Source organism: Bubalus bubalis, chromosome 2 (genome assembly GCF_019923935.1).
Source record: "Bubalus bubalis isolate 160015118507 breed Murrah chromosome 2, NDDB_SH_1, whole genome shotgun sequence".
In the NCBI taxonomy this organism is placed as follows: Eukaryota; Metazoa; Chordata; class Mammalia; order Artiodactyla; family Bovidae; genus Bubalus; species Bubalus bubalis.
Genome location: NC_059158.1, coordinates 300,548 through 320,142, shown reverse-complemented (window position 1 = coordinate 320,142; position 19,595 = coordinate 300,548). Strand labels below are relative to the sequence as shown.

The 19,595-nt window shown below is 44.9% G+C and overlaps 1 protein-coding gene across 11 annotated transcripts in view; it reads left to right on the top strand.

The window, feature by feature from the left end:
* EXOC2 (exocyst complex component 2) overlaps positions 1 to 19,595 on the top strand; it is a 127,337-nt gene that overhangs the window by 69,942 nt on the left and 37,800 nt on the right. For 10 of the 11 annotated variants that reach the window (XM_025264723.3, XM_025264719.3, XM_006077084.4 and 7 more), the window contains 9 exons: positions 4,570 to 4,635; positions 4,810 to 4,967; positions 5,330 to 5,451; positions 6,862 to 6,923; positions 12,063 to 12,143; positions 12,381 to 12,440; positions 13,166 to 13,227; positions 14,712 to 14,778; positions 18,188 to 18,304. In XM_025264723.3, coding sequence (XP_025120508.1) covers positions 4,570 to 4,635; positions 4,810 to 4,967; positions 5,330 to 5,451; positions 6,862 to 6,923; positions 12,063 to 12,143; positions 12,381 to 12,440; positions 13,166 to 13,227; positions 14,712 to 14,778; positions 18,188 to 18,304 — 795 coding nt within the window. Of the gene's footprint in view, positions 1 to 4,569; positions 4,636 to 4,809; positions 4,968 to 5,329; positions 5,452 to 6,861; positions 6,924 to 8,505; positions 9,851 to 12,062; positions 12,144 to 12,380; positions 12,441 to 13,165; positions 13,228 to 14,711; positions 14,779 to 18,187; positions 18,305 to 19,595 lie in introns of those variants that run through there. The other variant, XM_044926344.2, reaches the window with a different exon arrangement.

Sequence of the window (19,595 nt, the reverse complement as noted above, 5' to 3'; positions counted from 1 at the left end):
GCACCTGGGTCTGAAGTGAGAAGGAATTTCCCAGTTGGACAGAACATAAAGATCCTGTTTTCTGGCCCCTGTGTGATCCACCTGAGAAGTTGCTTAAGCCTTTACATTCTTAGAAGCTGCACATGTGCTCAGTGTCCTGATCATAGATAGTTGGTAGCACAAAAGTTAGGGACGTAAAGAAGCGGCTCTGCTGTCTCCCTTCCTGTTCACCTGTGACCGACCCCCAGGTCCCAGGGTGTAGACTGAGCCTTTTATTCGTGGTTATAAAAAAGCTCTGTTGAAAGTTAATTGTGCAGAGGTCAGTCTCCCATACAGCATGTACAGAGTTTGGCCTTCACAAATGCAGACCTGCTTGTTGCTACCCAAGGAGGAGCATGGTTTCAGATGTCCTGAAGCAGGTTTTGTCAGCGCTCCACTGCACACAGGCCCCACCAGCCCGCATCTTCATTCATCACGGCTGTGAGGGTGGCAGCCTCTGTGGGAGGCAGCGCCCCCACTGCCATGTCGTACCCTCACCCTCTTACCTGCCCCCCCAGAGCAGGTCCCTCTTGAGACTGGAAAGAGGAGGTGCCTCCACACCAGTGCCTGGACAGGTGTGTTCATAGCTTCTTTTGCAGAGTGTCAGCGTTTGAACACCCAGTGTGTGTCGCTGACTAGCTGTGATGTGGCGGCTAATGGTATGTGAAATGCTTATGACAGTATCTGGCAGATAAATAAGATGTTGCTCTTACTATTTGGAGAAAGTATTCTTTCCAGTATTTGAAGTGTCATTGGCCTGGCACACAATAGGTGTCTCATAGCTGTAAGAAGTGAGGCAGTGGTGTTGACCAGAGATGTGCAGGGCGACGTTGAGGCAGGGGCTCACATACCTAAGGGAGCGGTGCCCTGGAAACTGCCTGAAACTCGTTTGTTTTTTTTTTCCAGCAGTGTTTTTCCTTCCAGTTGTATCAGTTTCTGGAGGTGCTCTCCCCCTCCACATGGACAGTAGTTATCTCATCTTGAGTCTTTTAGAGTTTTTGATCTGGAATAATGTAGTGAAAAGGGACTATATTTTCCTGCCTTACAAGTTATGCCTAGTTGTGGTAAATGTCTAGATGAAGTATTTAATTGCAGATGAAAAATAAATGAGCTCAGGAATAATATTAGCCCTGAAAAAAAAATCACTTGTAATTAGTTGTATGAGTTGGATTTGCCTGTGGAGTTTCTACCTATTTATAGTCATAAACTTCTCTTAAAATTTATAGTAATATTATTAGTTAAGTGTAATTTACTCCACAGATTTGAGTGTGTTTTTAAATTAAGTTACCCTCTACTGGAAAGCTAGTAAGACCCCAGAGGACAGTGGGAAGAATGGAGGAGTTAGGAGAGGGAACTGTCACGTCATGAGTGGAAACCAGAGACTTAAATTAACGTTGGGAAGAGTTCCAGGGTTTTTGGTGTTTAATGTCATACAAGAAAGCTCTGAAATATTTAGTCACAACTTACTTGAATTTCTTTTCTTGTTGTAAAACTGTTTTTGTTTTATTTAGAGTTCATCCGTTAAAAGATTTAGATGGAGTTTCCAACAGTTTAACAAATAGTTCTTCAGACTAGTCACGGCCATGTGAAGTAACATACGTGAATCAAAACAGTGCAGTCTAACCGTTGGTCTCACCACAAAGTAGTTTTGGTCTGTGTGTGCAGGAAAGAGTTAAGGGTTTTAGCTAGTGAAATGGTTAATAGTAGGGTAAGATCTCACCTTTAGATATATTTTAAATATAGTGTATTTTCAGGTGAAAACTTTTAAAGTATCCAGATTTTTAAATATTAGGAATTAGCATTTTAAAAAATTATAGTAAACTCATAGTAAGTATGTAAATTAAGATGTTCTTCCTGTTTCAAAATTTTCTATTTAAAAGCAGGGCAAACTGCACATAATTCAGCATGGAGATATTCAACTCTTTATCAAATAAAAACAATAAGTAACAAATTTTTTTAACAATTGGAAGAGATAGGCCTTATAACTGGTTCCCCCACCCACTCACTCCACCTGCTCACTTCTTTACGTGGAGACGCCCTCGGAGTCTAAGTAGTTCTTCTGTCCAGTCGGCGTCTTCATGCGTGCACTAGCACCTGTTTGGTGGGCAAAACTGTTGTGGAAAAGTTGAGCCTTAATTTTAGTATGATGTTTTTAACAGTTGATTTTTACTCTTTCCGTTGATTCAGAGCCATTTCACAGGACAAAGGACTTTGAAGTAATCTTCCCATTGGACAAGCATTTAGTGCTGTGGCAGATACAAGAAAAAGGCCATCTGGCAGTCAGGATACTTAGTTTTATATGGGCACAACCCTTCACGGAGACAAATTACGCCTTCTTTCAGAGTCCCTCCCCACCGCCACAGCATGGTCAGGGCTCAGAAAAACAGCTGCTAGGACGTCGGCTCTGTTTTCAGCAGCATATATAGAGAGAGAATGGATTTGTTCCAAGGAACTGTCTCTCGGGACTGTGGAGTTAATAGCCCCAAGGTCCACAGTTAGCATGCTGGAGACCCTGTGGTTCCCAGCTGCAGGCCAGCAGACTCCAGATCCAGAAAGCCACCCTTTCACTCTGTTCTGCTCAGGCCTTCTGCAGACACCAAGAAGGCAACCTGAAATTCAGATTTGGAAAGGAGATCTTTCTGCGAGGAAAGATTTGGGCTGGAAATGTGAATTTGGAGCTGTGATCTTGTGACTTATAATGAGAAGTATGTACTTGATCTTCACTTCTGATATTGTTACTTCCTAAGTGTGTAGGCATGTTAGTGAGTGTCTCATCTCCCCGCTGAGGCCAGGCTCGCTGTCCAGAGGACCAGCCGTGGGTTTAGAGGGTAGGAACTTTCAGTGCCACCCCAGAGAGAAGGGCTGGAGGCTGCGTTCAGTCGCCAGGGATCTCTTCAGGTGTGTCTGCACGATGAAGCCTCAGTCGGAGCCCCGGGGACGGGGACACCTCGCCCTGTGCCTCTTGTCCTTCCAGCTGGTCACTCCACCATGAGCTCCTCTGGTCACATCTCACCACAGCTCTGCATCACTTCAGTTGCTTCTCAAGTGTCTTAAAATTAAGGGAGAAAAGCATCAATTTCTGTAAATCCTGGTGTATAAAGAATTTTGAGTGTTGTTGGCCAAGAGACTTAGGAATTCGCTTGTTGAATTATTATCGTGATTTTTCATTCTTTCAAAAAAGCATCACTACAAAGAAAAAAATATCAAAAGTTGCACAAGAAGTGTGAGTTACTGCCAGAGAGGGGGGTGTGTGTGTGTGTGTGCCCGCCTTGTCTGTCAGGGTGTCTGACTCTTGGTGAAAACACCAGCACCCTTATCCTTGTCTTCCTCCTTCAGGTCAAAAGTGTTGATCATGTAGATGACTCTCCACAGTTTCTCTAGCTGATACCTAAAAAATGACGTTACCTGAAGCATTTTAAAATCACCTTGGTGGCAGTATCATAGGCATTTATAATGCAGTTATTCCTAACTTAAAGTTCTCCACTAAATACACGAGTGTTTTACCTTTTAAGGTTATGGTGGTGAGTTTTTTTATGTCATTTCATGATGACTTGTTCCTTTGGAAAGTGTCCTAAGTTTGTCCTGCTAGGACATTCTATAGAATAATAATTGGTTGTAAGAAAATTTGATAATAAAAAGTTAACTGAAATCCAGTTGAACAGATTTCTCTCTTAATCAGTGTAAAGTGGTCTTCTACACATTGCTCTAAGGAGAAAGGGAAATCAGAGGAAAACATGACTCTACAGTCAGTTCTATAATACCTTCCCTCCAAACTGGACTAAAATCCCTGGAAGAAGAGTGCTGATGTGTAATTTTTTAAAAAATAAAACACCACCATTCACGCTTATAGTCTCGAATACTGTGGGGGGAGTGTGGGGACAGGGTTTCCCAAGTGGTGCATTCGTAAAGAACCCTCCTGCCAATGCAGGAGATACCAGAGACGCAAGTTCAACCCCTGGGTCAGGAAGATCCCCTGGAGGAGGGCATGGCAACCCACTCCAGTATTCTTGCCTGGAGGATCCCATGGACAGAGGAGCCCGGTGGGCTACAGTCCATGGGGTCACAAAGAGTCGGACACGACTGAGCACACACACACGCTGAGGGAGGTGGGCGGTGGACCGGGGGCCCGCAGATGGCTGGACCCCCCCAGAGCTGCTCCTGCTCTCGTCTCTACACCCCTCCCGGGAAGCGGTGCTGGAAGCACTGTGGGCTGCATGCCTGTAGGTTTAACCGTAGAAAGTTGTAGATGAGAACAGCACGTGACATTCACCTACAGAAAGGATAGCTTCAGCTTCATACTTAGGTTTATTTATGGGAATTGTACTTAAAGCTTTTAGGAAGATAAATAGCTTCTTGTTGGAATAATGAGGGTTTTCTAATTAGTCATCCCTTAATCAGAGACTTAGACTACTTCTTACACATTCCTTTTAATCAAGTTAAAACCATATTTCATGCTCTCTTTACATGCAACAGCTAAGCATGTCTTATTTTTATGAATTATTTCTAGAGACAACTAATAGGTTTTTTGGTTTTTTTATTTTCATTTTTCAGACCGCTGAGAAGTCAGGCCACATTGAGAGATCAAAGAATGTAAGGCAAAGACAAAATGATTTTAAGGTAAGTTAAGGATAAGTATGTAGACTCTTTCTTGGGGTAGGGTGTTCTCAAACAAAGTGACTGGAAGGTCTGATCTACATTCAAGACATTTGTCTTGTGCAGGCTGACTCCCCCAGTTGATTCAGTCAAGTTTGATGCCTTTTAATGCAGTTCTGCTTGTTCGTTAACGTGTAGAAAATGATCCAGGAAGTCATGCAGTGTCTGGTGAAGCTGGTCCGTGGGGCCCTACTCCCACTCGGCGCGGCAGAGGGCGGCGGGCGGCAGCTCGGAGGCTGGGAGGGGAAGGCTGAGCTCTCTGGACAGTGGCTGGCTCACGTCATCCAGACCCTCAGGTAAACTTGGGTGCATTCTCCAGAGAAGGGGCAAACATTTTTGTCTTTTTAGGGGAAAAAAAGACACACTCAGCAAAGAATTTTGCTCTGTCCTTTTGTGCCCGCTGTTTGCTCTGTGTCATCTAATAACTCAGCTCCTAAGCCTTCCTGGTGCTTGGGTCTGATGAGCGTGTCACCTCTGTCACTGTTTAACCAGTGTCACTGTGGCGTTACAGTCCCTGTCATGGATTGTACAGTCTTGTTTTCAGCATACAGCGGTAGCCTGTCAGTGCCTCCGTGGAGCGTGGTGGGACGCCAGAACGATGCTAGGGTCCACTCCAGGCCCCTGTGCTCACCTTTGTCTCACTGTGTTTGTTCCACAGGCTGACGTATGAATCGCTGGCCGCCCTTGAGATCCCTAACGACTTGCTGCAGACCATCCAGGACCTCATCTTGGATCTCCGAGTGCGCTGTGTGGTGGTCACGCTGCAGCGCACAGCTGAAGGTCTGTTGAGAAAATGGATGACGTTGGGTCAACAACAATCATCCACACACGCCCCCTCTGTCCAGTTTCCAGATCCTCAAAAACAAGAAAGATGCTCTTATAGAAATGTGAATATTTCAGATTATCTGTCGCTGTTCAATGTAGTTTTTGTTTTTTTTTCCTTTCAAATCCTGTTTACTTTGAGATGCCGGGCCATGCAGAAATTAAATGGATACTCTTGAAAAACACTTAAGGATGTAAGACCATCCTTATGGAAAATGTCAAATGGAAAAAGTAGACTATAAAATGTGTGTAAACTATGAACTTAATTTGGAAAATACACATGTATATTTAAAATTTTTGATTTAGAAACATCAGCATTAAGTCAGAAGAAAGACTTAAGTTTCTCTTTGCAAGCAGAAGTTACAGGTGATGCTCATTTTCTTAATACTTTTAGAGTTTTCAGGGTTTTTGCATATAGTCATAAACAAGAAAGATTATCTTTACAGAGCAGCCTTTTGGGTGTGACGTGTTTCAGAAACAGTCGAGAATGTTGTTAGGAACGGTGCAGGCCGCTAATGTCTTCCTCGGGACTTTGTCGTAGGCCGGCCATGTCTTCGTAAAACTGGCCCCTGCCCCTGGTGAGGAGCTGCGCCCATAAGTGTGCCCAGATCTGTTTCTCCTGCCATGGGCATCGCGCTGTTGTTGTAGGGAGTGTGCAGGACGGGGAGTCCACACTGGTTATTAGAAAATTGTGTCATAGGCCGGCTGGTCTGCCCCTGGCCCAGCTGACAGGCCAAGCCCAGGTCTGTTCCTCCCTCCGTGGGCATTGCGCTTTTGTTGTTGGGAACGTGCAGGACAGAGAGAGTCCACACTGGTTATTAGAAATCTCGGGGGAAATGCCTTGTGTCTTATACTGTACCTGTTGAATATTATCAGGAGTGCTGAGTAAGTGTGAAGTTGTCAGTGAACCTGGCCTGGCATTCTTCATATTGGGCTGCATAGTAGACAGTTTTATTTACATTAATGTTTTATTAGAAAAATCCAGTGAGTAACACACATTTAAATCCTTGAGTCGTCCAGAATTAGGTGTGTGTTAGTCATTCAGTCATGTCCGATTCTTCTTGACCCCATGGGCTGTAGCCCACCAGGCTCCTCTGACTATGGAATTTTCCAGGCATGAACGCTAGAGTAGGTAGCCATTTCCTTCTCCAGGGGATCCTTCCCAACTCAGGGATTGAACCCAGTTCTCCTGCATTGGCAGGGGAAGTCTTTACTGTCTGAGCCAAGGAAGCCTATCCCTGTTTTCACTAATTTTTTGCGAACTTATATAAAAAAATTAAAAACCATAACCTTTATGGATTTTTATGTCTCTGAAGTTGAGTGAAATAATCATAGTAAGATGTGCTTGTGTACTTGTGTTCCCTGCAGACATAAAGAGATTGGCTGAAAAGGAAGATTGGGTTGTCGACAGCGAAGGCCTGACATCTCTAGTAAGTTTAAATTCCTCTAGACAGTAGTGTCTGTTACATTCAGAATAATTGATTTATTATGATGATAGTGAGTGAGTGCACTGCTGCAACCCTAAAAATTTTCTGGAAATGGAAAAGCAAACTTCTTAATGTTTTCCTTCTCATAGTCATTTTTGGTTAACACTAACCACATATGCTTAAAAATTAGTAAAACAGTGGACCACCTTTAGAGTGATCATTCTTCATCCTGTAACTCCTGTTTGTTTGTGTTAACATTTTTTAATGTAATTCTAAGCTTCCCAACAACTTGAATTTTTCAGAACAGCAGGATAGAAAAAAACAAAATGTTGTTGCTATACCCTACGGCAAAACAGAGGACAATAAGAATTTCTCCAGATACACACAGAAGTTAGGTGGGCAGTTAAAACCATAGTCTTTCACTCTAGCACTATCATCTTTTCAGATGGGACTTTGAGGTTTTTCAGAGTCCCCTTGAAATTAAGGTCAGGGTTCGTGAGTTGTGTGTTTTCAAGTCTGTCTCATGGATCCCACAACAGCCCTATAGGTGGGTTTTCAGTTCAGTTCAGTTCAATCGCTCAGTTGTGTCCGACTCTTTGTGACCCCATGAATTGCAGCACGCCAGGCCTCCCTGTCCATCATCAACTCCCGGAGTTCACTCAAACTCATGTCCATCATGTCGGTGATGCCATCCAGCCATCTCATCCTCTGTCATCCCCTTCTCCTCCTGCCCCCAGTCCCTCCCAGCATCAGGGTCTTTTCCAATGAGTCAACTCTTCGCATGAAGTGGCCCGAGTATTGAAGTTTCAGCTTTAGCATCAGTCCTTCCAATGAACACCAAGGACTGATCTGCTTTAGGATGGACTGGTTGGATCTCCTTGCAGTCCAAGGGACTCTCAAGAGTCTTGTCCAACACCACAGTTCAAAAGCATCAATTCTTCGGCACTCAGCTTTCTTCACAGTCCAACTCTCACACCCATACATGACCACTGGAAAAGCCATAGCCTAGACTAGACGGACCTTTGTTGGCAAAGTAATGTCTCTGCTTTTGAATATGCTATCTAGGTTGGTCATAACTTTCCTTCCAAGGAGTAAGTGTCTTTTAATTTCATGGCTGTGATCACCATCTGCAGTGAATTTTGGAGCCCAAAAAAATAAAGTCTGACACTGCTTCCATTGTTTCCCCATCTACTTCCCATGAAGTGATGGGACCAGATGCCATGATCTTAGTTTTCTGAATGTTGAGCTTTAAGCCAACTTTTTCACTCTCCTCTTTCACTTTGATCAAGAGGCTCTTTAGCTCCTCTTCACTTTCTGCCACAAGGATGGTGTTATCTGCATATCTGAGGTTGTTGATATTTTTCCCGGCAATCTTGATTCCAGCTTGTGCTTCTTCCAGCCCAGCGTTTCTCAGGTGGGTTTTAGGCAAGGTTAAACATGCAGTGGCTTAAACAAGGGGGCACGCCCTTTTTCTCTCGCACTGAAGAGGTTGGGACTGGTGTGGCAGCTGCAACATGCAGAGCAGGCAGGGCCCGGGGCTCCTCTGACCTCTGCTTTGTGATCCTTAGTGTGGCTTCTTTCTCAGGATACCTCATGGTCACAGGATGGCAACCGCAATTCCAGCCATCACATTAGGCCTTATTCCTGTCCACAGGGAGGTCCAGCATTTTCCCAGGAGCCACAGCTGACAGCTCTGCTTACATCTAATTGGCCAGAATGTATCCACACGCCACCACTATCTGCAACAGATGTTGGGGAAAAAATCCAGTTTTTCAGCCGAGCACACTGCTTGTCCAGTTGCTTGTCTTGCCTCAGGGGACAGGGGCACTAGAATAAAGTGGTCTGCCCCGCCCGCACTCACAGGGTGGTGGGCTGCACTTGTTGAGGGGCAGCCGTCCCCTGTAATGCTTCTTCACGCCCTTGAATTTTTGTGTGTGCTTGTCCACAGTCTTTCTCTGACAGTTGAGGAATTTTTGACAAGTTGAAATTCTTTCCTTCTTTTCAAAATTCTCTTTTAAGTTAATACAAAGATATGCAAGTGTGTGTGTGGAGTACCACACGCTTCTGAATTTTTGTAAATTATATCAGGCTAAAATTAGGAAATTTATTTTTAATAACTCTGTTACAATTATATTTTAAAGGATTTTTAAAAATGTTTGTTTTATTTGGTTTATTTTTCACATATTTGTGTTTAAATACAAACTCTCCTATAACTAAATATTTAGAAGGAGGAGGTATGGAACCACCCTGTACCGTTCAAACTGCATGCAGCCACTTGGCACTTAGCTTCAGACTCCGCAACTCAAAAGAAAAATATCTCAACTTTTTATGTTGCCTACATGTTGAAATAATACTTTGATATATTGCATGTTATAAATTAAAATTTCTTTCACTTTCCATATTGTGGTTCCTGGAAACTAAAATATTTCACCCACAGCGTGCGTCTGGCTGGCGCTGTGCTTGTATCGGGCATGGTGAGGAGGCGGCGCTGCATGGCTTCAGCGTCTGACCTGGCTCTCCTTGCTGTCTCAGTACGGTGCATCTTCCGAAGCTACTTAACCTCTCTGCCTCTAGTTAAAGAAGCAGCAGAACGTTTGTTCACTGTATTGTTGGTTAGAATTAAACAAGATGCTATAGAAAAAAGCTGTAACCCACAAAGCTTTACACATATACAGAGGATTTTAATTTATTACCACTGTAATAAAAGTACCCTACATTTACATGAAGCCTTACTATTATCAAAGCTCTTCCTATACTCCTGTCCTTCCTAGTTATCACAGCGAGCCTGGTTGGCAGGCCACAGACACATCACCGGACCAGCCCCCCTGAATACCTGCCTGGAATGACACAAGCCAGGGCAGAGCAGATAGTGCCGGCCTGACCCTGGGTCCTGGTTCCGGTTTCAGATCATCCTGCACAAAGAAAAAGATGTATGTTCATTTTGAGAAAACACAGCATCTGCTTTCAGGGATTTATGTTCATTTAAAAAAAGAAAAGTCTGACAGAAATGAACAAGTTAGTCATAAAATAGGTATTGGCCTCAGGTCCTTCTGCCGGTCAGTGTCCCTCGCACACACGTGTAGTGTGTGTGGTGGGTGCACATCTGGGTCCACAGTGTGTGCAGAGATGGCCACGTCTGAGGTTGTTTGTAGACAGTGAATCCCCTGGAAGGTCCTCTGAGATGGTTACTGTAGAGACTTGTTTCTAGTCAAGTTAAACTAGAATGTGGTAAGAAACTGTAACCGTAGAATGGCTGATTTCATGTCTCATGACACACAAGCCAGAGGCCTAAACCACTTATGGTGATCTGGTGCCAGCCTGTGTGTCTCATGACCGTTGCTGAAGAAGCGTGCTCACCCCATCAGCCTGCCGGGGCTGAGCCCAGGGCACAGACTTCCCGGGACAAAAGATGAAACCAGGCTTGGAGCCACATACAGGGTCCAGTCCTGAGTGTTGACCTGTAGTACATCTGGAGTTCTCAGGTTTGAACAGAGAGTCAGTTGTTTCAAAGGCTGTTACACACAGGACTTTGTTGTCTTAGCATTTTGTAGTACTGATCCCATTTTTTGACATGAGGCTGTTTTGCTTTCCCTGTGAGTCCTTATCGAGTTAAGGAAATGCACACAAGCTTTGCCCCATGCCTGTGCCTGAAACACTTGCTGGAGAGCATCCTGTTTTCTACAAGTGCTGAAAATGTTTTCTGCCTTCTTTCAGTTTGGATAATTCTGAGAATTTTCTTCTTTCAGAATAACTGGAATGATACCATGACAACTTACAATGCGCTAACTCGGGTGATTCCCTGACACAATGCAGAGGTGGTGCCTTTTCTTTCTTTTCAGAAAAAAAGAAGTAGCAGCCGTGTAGACTCACCTGTTCCCGTGCCTTCTGGCCCTGAGGCTCTCTGCTCACTTTCTGACCCTAACCCTGACCCTAGTGCAGGAAAGCAGCATTGAACTGCCCGCCGTTGAAATTTGGGGTTGAGCTCCCAGTGTTATTGTGGTAACATCTTAGATCTTCCTGCCTTCTGGGGCAGGTAGGCGGGTTCATCAAGGCTGATCTAAGAGGCTTTTCACTCTTTAAATACTTGGTGTGGGTGGCATTCCATTCTGTATCCACCCCCAACCTTCTGTTTTCACTTGGACTTTGGCATGTTCTCTCTGGTGCCCTCTGGCGGCTCCAAAGTGCAGTATTAAAATGACATCAAGTTGAGGTACTGTTAGCTTTTCTTAGGCCTGGATTCCTTCTTGTGAGAGAGTATGAACTTGTGTTTCTTTGGTTTGTATACGATGTCTCCTTTTTCTGTTCAGTTTCCCCCCACGTTGTTAATAACCCAAGCATGTATGGAGGAGAGTTCTGCCTGCAGGTTCTGCATGGGGCTGTCCGCACAGGCTCTGCTGCCTCCCACGGCCCCCCTCCGACTCTGTCCACGGGGTCTGTCCATGCCCCTGTCCTTCAGGTCTCGCTGTCCCAGGGCCTTCTCCTGCCGCGACAGATCCCTCCATTTATCTTCCTCTGAGGGCCCAGTCCTTCTCTCCATTGCATCTACTCTACTTTGCAATCTACTGTTTTATTTCTGTGCCTTTTTTTGTAAAAAGTGACAGTTTTGATTCCACTCCAGAATGTACAAGTAACAAGAATGCGTGCTGCTGTCCCCTGAAGTGGACTCGCACAGAGGGAACCCGTAGGAGCAGCTGGGGCTTGTTCGGACTCATCTCAAAGGAGATATTTTCAAGTTTCATTTTCTGACTTGATGGACACAGAAGGTGACTGTAGGGAGGGTACTGAATGGCAGGTGCCAGCCCTCCTCCGGTCATGGTTGCCGGCACCTCCTGTTGATGGGTCCAGAAACGAGCAAGGCCTGGGGCTCACGCTTCTCCCAGAATGTGTCACGGCTGTGCTTCATCCTGGCCCCTGCCCTCTTCCAGAAGAGAAGGTTGGAGAAGAGTTCTTGCTTTACCTGACTTGTGTTCTAGTTGAGTTAGACGTCCTCTCCACTGCTGGGAGTCACTGTCTGTCAACACCGGGTGCAGACTGCGCTGGCCCAGGTGGCCGGGACACCGCATGCGGCCCTGTCCTCTCTGCGCACCTGGGAAGCTGGGTGTCGGGGCCGCGTGCCCAGGCCTGTCTGCTCTGTCTCTGCAGCCCTGCCGGTTTGAGCGCTGCGTGGTGCTGTCCCTGCAGTCGTTGCGTGGTGTCCTGGAATGCAAGCCCGGAGAGGCCAGCGTGAGTGTCGGGGGGCAGCTCCTGGGCAGGGGGCGCCCAGGACACGGGTTTGGGTCATTGCAGCACCAGAACTGCCGCCCTGTCACTCGGCTCGAGGCTGGCTCTCTGTCTGCGTCCCCTTTCAGAATCGGGTTACCCACCCTGGTTGCCCTTGTCCACATGTTCACTGTTTACATCAAGCTCCATGAACAAAAGGTTTTTTTAGCTAAGTACAAAAATTCTCATTCCTCCTTACAGGTCTTCCAGCACCCTAAAACCCAAGAGGAGGTTTGCCAACTGAGCATCAATATCATGCAGGTACTTTGTAGAAGCAGTGGAGACTTGAGACAGTTGCAGACCGTTGGTGTCCCTCTTGTTTATAATCAATGTAGAGCAGATGCTGACAATTAAATGTGTCCTTTTGCATTTTGTGTGAGTCCATAATAGTTTATGGTAGGTAAGTTCAAGGCAAGAATAGTTGCAGCTTGCTTAGCAGTACCTCCCCCAGTAACTCATTGTTGTTATGCTGCCTGTTCTGTGTTCTCGTGGGACTTTGTACATGTATATGTGTATATGTATGTGTATATGTATATACATATATATATATATATATATTTGTTTCTGCTGGAGCACAGATTAAATGACATGACAGTGATTTACATTTTATCTAGAGCCCCAAGTTCTTTGGGGCCAGTGCCTTGTGGGCACATATACACAGTTGAACACATGAGTGAGAGGAAGGAAATAAAATATATTCAAGAACTTAACAGTGGGATCAAAACATATGTGCTATAAGTTTTTTTTTTAATCACTTAGCATTATATACGGGGACATATACTCCCAGTGCTTATGTTCTTATATGTGCATGTGTAGATATGCCCTGTATATGGGATGCAGTTTATCCCTAACAAGGTATATATACATATATACCACTTGCAAGGTATACACTGTATTTCTGGTTATTTATGGAAAATTATCTTTGCTGTCCAAACAGATGAGCATCTGAGGGTTCCTGTCACTGAAATGTCCCATTTTTGACTTAGGTTTTTATATACTGTCTGGAACAGTTGAGCACCAAGCCTGATGCCGATGTAGACACTGCACAGTAAGTAGAGCTGAGATCAGCCTCGCTGGAGCGTCTATGCAGACTGAAAACACAGCCTCCTGTTCTGTGTTTGGTCTTGTATCCTGAGACTTACAATAAGAGAGCGAGTGTTCATGTGAATTACATGTTTCTATATTTGGCCTGTATTCTTTCCACGGTTCCTTCATCTTCTGAGCTTGTCTCAGCTTTGCTAGAGGCACTTTGAGCAAACTGAGGGCGTGGTTAGCTCCCTAACTATCCAGAGGAGCAGGGTTTGTAATACTAGAGGGAAAATGCACAAGTCCTCGTCGTTGGCAGCCATGTGGTTCTGTGTTGGGCGTTGTCCCAGCTGCTGTTAGAGGCCCACAGTGTGGGTGGGGTGATGTCCCGGCCGGCTTAGTTACCTGAGCCCAGAGCGCACACCTGAGTCCTGACATTTCCAGATCCGAGAGATCGTTCTGTCATCGTACTGCTCTCTGGGGTTGTTGAAACTTCGTCTTTCTGAATATTTGGCACATGGCACTTACTGTACCTGAGGTTTCTGCTTGCACACAAATAATACTGAAATAAATGCCTCTTAATTAAAGCTGTAATCTAACTGACAGCTGGAGATTTTCTCATATTTGTCTGGTTTTTGCCTCTCACTATATAAGACATTTATTCCTCTGAAGCCTAATAAATATCCAGTTCTGGTTTGTCTTTGATTTTTTATGTTTAGCACATTCATTTACCAGGAATTTATATTGTTAGCAGTTTCCTGATATTTTTGATTAAATAAGTCTTGTTTTGTTATGATTTCTGTTCCACACGTTACTGAATTCTAGTAGTGAAGGTATTTCTGAACTTTTTCTGCTCTATTTACTCAGATGTTTCCTATCAGTTTATATTGTTTTAATTATCATAATTGTAACTTTTTTCAGATTGCTATCCTTTTATTGCTTTTTCTATTTTAAAATATTATTTGATATCTTTTTCATCTTCCATATGAATTCTAAAATCAGTTGGTCAGATTTAAAGAAAGAGATCCTGCTGAGGTGTTACTTGTCACCTGCTGTGTCTTGTAAATTTACTGGTAGCTCTTTGGTGTCTCTTCCCCTGCAGTTCTGTGTATCTGGTCACTTGTGGGTTAGTAACTAATTTCCTAACTCAGCTCTCCTGTTAGTCATGTACTGTGAACATGAGCTTGAACGAATTCCCTTTAGATTGTGATGGGCAAAACATTAATTATGAGAGTCTATACCTAGAAATTAAATTATTGGGAAGGACCCCACAAACACATTTTATATGGCCCGTGTTAACAGATAGTTCACAGTTTCTACTTCGAGCTGTTAGGTGTTAAATATTAAAAAGCAGAAAGTTATATGATTTTTGACCAAAAGATTTTAAAGTCAAATTTACATAGGTTTTATGGAATTTTTTACTGAGGTATAATTGACATATTATATTAATGTTTTTAATTTTAGTGCTTTAACTAGAACTGTTCTCTTCCTTACTTCTCTATTCAGTCTCTCCGTTGATGTTTCTTCTCCTGATTTGTTTGGAAGTATCCATGAAGACTTCAGTCTGACTTCTGTAAGTGAGATTGTAAAGAGATGATAAATAGAAAGTGAAGCATGTCGTTGGACACTACACAATGGCTGCGCGTAGCTCAGCCTGAAAGGCCTTTGTTGCCGCATCATTGCTGTGGCATACCGTCTTCCTTTGGTGCTTCATTTTATTTTTGGGAAGTTTTAGTAAAAATATAATTCTGTATGTATCCCATACTTATTAGCAGAAAATTACAGCATAAATATTTCCATCTGCTCTCTGCATCATGTCATGCTTTAGTTCTTGAAAGGCGGAAAGGAGGCAAAGGACAGGCACCATTTCCCTGTTTTCCTCGTTAATCAGAGAAGCTCTGCTCTTCTCTGGTTTTTTTTTTTTTTTTTTTGGTAAGTTCCCTTTTAGCATTTTATTTAAACTCAAAATTCCATGGCAAAACCAAATCACCTTTCCTATAAACTCATGTGTATTTTAAACACATACATGTGTTTAGGAATGATTCACACACATGCTTTGTTCTGTATGTTAATCTAGCTGTTAAAATTCAAACTCCAGTTACCTTAAAAATTAGTAGTAACCTTCTCCACTTGTCATTAGCTTGAAGGATGGTTGTGTATGTTTCTCTCAAGAAAGGAAACGCGACCTAAATTCCTGCCATATATCATTTCTACAGTTATTATAAGTATCAGTTCCTAAATAAGGATTTGTTTTATTAGAAAAAGTATAATCAAAATAATTTTTTTAAAAACACTGTTGTAAGTTTAATTACTTGTGTGATGAGGCAGATAATAGTACTGTTCACAGAGAGAATTCAGGAAGAAAATAGGTCTACAGAAAGATTAAAACGTCAGTTTGGGACCAGATGTGTTGAATGAGAGGTGTTCAGATGGGATGTCTAGTAGGCAGTTGGCCCCCGGGAGAGAAGTCCAGGTACAGATTTGTAGATCAGCAGTGTGAGGCCTGGGATGGGATGGGATGAGGGTACGAGGGACAATCCTAGTGGCTAGAGAGGAGACCACATATATAGAAATCCTACTGGGGTTCAGGATTCAAGGGGAGGCCTGAAGAGAGAGCCTGGGAGCTCCAGAGAAGGAAACATCAGAGAGGAAGAAATCCAGATGGAAAAGCAGACTGCTGGAGTGCCCGTGTGTCAGACGGAAGCCAGGGCTCGTGGGGGCGCGTGGGCAGCTGTGGGGCACTGGCTGCACTGGGTCGGGGTGAGTGGAGGCCGTCTGCGGCGTTCAGACGATGCTTCCACTGGGAACATGAAGAGAAGGCTGGAGAAGCACATGCCGAGACAGCGTCCTTATCTGTGGAGGGGAGGGCTGCCCCTTTCCCGGTCGGTGGGACAGGCCCTGTTGGCACACGACAGTCTTCCTAGCACGGAGGCGGCTGCCGCGTGCTCGGCATCTTCCTTCTCGGGCTGACACCGCCCGCTGGGCCTGGTTCTCCTCAGAGCCTGGACCCCACCTCGAACCACGCGTTAGCCTCTGTCTGCCTGCTCTCAGCCAGAAGCCTGAGTGAGTCACGCTGTCTCCTGTCCCCCTCTCCTGAGATTGTCCCAGATTTGGTGCCAAGCTCAGTCCCTGTGCTTTTCTCCACTAGATGATACTGCGTTTAGATTTGGCCCCAGGGATTCAGGTCTTTGTAGGGTCTTGTTCTGGTTCTCAGCGAGGGCAGCGTGGGAAGAAAGGGGGCTCATCCCTGGTCCTCTTCTGGCTGCTGTTCACTGACTGAAGGGCTTCGGGCACCACGGAGAGTGGCCTGATGCCTGCATCACAGAGATGCTGTGGAGGGCCAGGACGGTGCCTGAGGCCGTGGAGTCCTCGGTCTGCAGATCCTGCTGTGGATGGGCCACAGAACAGGGCAGAGGAGACGCGGCAGGCTGGAGCAGGCCACTGGCAGGCGGGGCAGGGGGAGGGTGCTTGGCGGCCGGCTCCCCAGGGAAGGCGAGTAAGGATGGACTGTGGGCCTGGGAGACCAGCTGAGATCAGATTGGCTGCCGAGGAGTCACGTGACTGCGTCCCAAGTGCCTTACAAGGGCCATATGATAGCAGCATGGGGCGCAGGCAGGGGTCCAGCCTCCCCCAGCCTCGCCTGTCACCCCCAGTCTCACGGTGCCCATCTCACGAGGTTTGAACGTGGAGCATGGAGTAGGGTAGATTACAGCCCATTTTCCTTATTTTAGCCTCCACTTCTCATCCATAGAGTCAACCAGGCTGTTTCATTGCTTTAAAAGCACCGTAATAATTCTGGGCCTTTTAATTATATTTTTTGATGACCACAAAAGACAAGTATATCACACTGTGCCAGAACTAAATAATAAAATTTTAAATAAAGAGCTAGCAATGCACACACTGTGAAGACACTGAATGGGATTCTTGGGTGATGTGGGCCCAGCCAGGGTGGCCCTGTGGTCTGCACACCTGCCTTTCTGTCACTGACCTCAGTCACTGATAAGTGCACCACAGCGAGCCCAAGACGGGCGGGAGTGTCTCCTGGGGAGGATCTCTGCCCTCGAGTTCAGTCAGGATCTAAACCGAGGCCTCAGATTAGTCACACTTGTTCTGGAGAAACCCTCCCCTGAGGAGATGGGACAGAGCTGTTCCTAGAACTTTCCTTACAAGCCAGTTCTTCTGAACTCTACGAAGAGGATTGATTCGTCAGCCTGGGGGTCTGGTCACTTTGATGTGAAATCACCATGAGCAGCCAGAAGCCTGGGGGTGTAGCATGGCCCTCTCCGTGCCTGACGGGGTGGGCGCCTGGCTCTGTCCCCTCGCTCCCCCCAAGAGGGAGACTCTCCATGAGGAGGGCCGCAACAGCCTCGTGGCCGAGGGAGCCATTACAGCTTTCTTCCAAGTTATGAAAAATTTACAAGTTATTTTCCAAGAGTTTCACCGTTTTTTGGTACTTATTTTTAATACTCATTTTTATAGCTATTTTGGGTGCAAAACATGTAAAGTAGAATAAACAGCAAAGTAGAACCCCTTTCCTAAGAACTGCTGCTGCTGCTAAGTCGCTTCAGTCGTGTCCGACTCTGTGTGACCCCAGAGATGGCAGCCCACCAGGCTCCCCCGCCCCTGGGATTCTCCAGGCAAGAGCACTGGAGTGGGCTGCCGTTTCCTCCTCCACCTAAGAGCAGCATCTGACCCCACCTCACTGGTTACCTGTGCTCCGTCCGTCTGCTTTCCATACAGCTGTTAGAGTTGCAAAGGAATTTGAGTTAAACATGGTTTGACTCTTCAGTGTATTAGGTGATTAGTAGAATTACAGATTTGTATTATGTTTCTCTGTTACTGGAAAGAAGGAACCAAGATAAAGTGCTGAATATTGATATGAAACACTAAGAGATTGTAATTAGCAAGTGGGAAATGTTATCTGTTAGACTTTCAATTTGTTAACTGGAAATGTAATTTTTAAAATTTTGTTTTGGTTTTAGGAACAGCGACTTTTGATAGTCCTAAGTAATTGCTGCTACCTAGAACGTCACACCTTCCTAAACATAGCAGAACATTTTGAAAAACACAACTTCCAGGGAATAGAAAAAATAACACAGGTTAGTTTCAGCTGTTTTCCCGGTGCCGCCCCCTGCTCCTCCCGCCCCGCTCGCCCCGCCCCCTGCTCCTCCACCCTCACTTCCCGGTCCCATCTTCTCACAGCTCACCGGGAGTTAATGCTCTTCTCTTTCTCTGGAGCAAAGTCCTTGCAGGGGTAGAGCTGGCATATTACCCACCCAGGCTTCCCAAAACTGAGGGAAGGAAAGGAGAGAAAGGCGTCCAGAGGCGCTTCAGATGCGGCTCCTTTCAGGTTAGAGCTCTCACTAGCCAACAGCAAACCCCAAGCCTGCACAGTCAGCTCTCCTTCCTCTCTCCTGCTCCGGGGACCACAGCAGAGCTTCTGCGTGCCTGCCGAAGTATTTGCACGGGTGCGGTGCAGACACACACACGTGTGCACACACATGCACGCAGGCACAGCTCTAGGTTGCTTTGTCTTTCCTAAAAAACACACCCCTTCCCCTCTCCAGTCCTGCATGTGGAGAATTGGACAAAAATGAGTCCTGCATAAATAAATCATTGGAGTGGTTTTTTTTTTTTTAATGATGTTGCACTTTGGTGTTTATATTTTTCAAGTAATCAGAAAAGAAAAAGATGAAGTAATCTGTTTATTATTAAAGGTTGCTTGGTTCCTGGGCAAAGGTTTATCAGATTTCTAAGTAAAGCAAGCTAGAACCACTTTTTTTTAATGTCAGTGCAGTTCTCTTAGTGCAAAGAATAAGATAGTGATCTTGTTAATCTTACAATCAAAAAGTGCTCTGGATGGATTGCATACTTTTTACAAATGATGGTTCCAGTTCATGAACTTGATTGGGATTTTTTTTTAAAGATTGAAAATGTCAGAGTGGGTGGCTATGTCTTGTTTTCCTGCCTTTTCGTAAAGATTAATCATCCTGATGAGAAATGTGACTTAAGGGCCAAATGTCGAGTTTATTTCCAGAAATTTTTGGTTGAGAATTGCAAGGTGTTCTCTTGCAGTAAAAAGTTAGTATTTGTAGAAAGTGGGCATTTTGTTTTTATGCAGTAATAATAATGACACTAACATTATTATTGGAGAAGTCTTTTATTATTTTAAAAATATATGAAATGATTAGGAATTGCATATAAAAGCAGGGAAAGATTTCAGATCAGTCACTCAGTCGTGTTTGACTCTTTGCAACCCCATGGACTGCAGCCACCAGGCCTCCCTGTCCATCACCAACTCTTGGAGTTTACTCAAACTCATGTCCATTGAGTTGGTGATGCCATCCAACCATCTCATCCTGTCGTCCCCTTCTCCTCACACCTTCAATA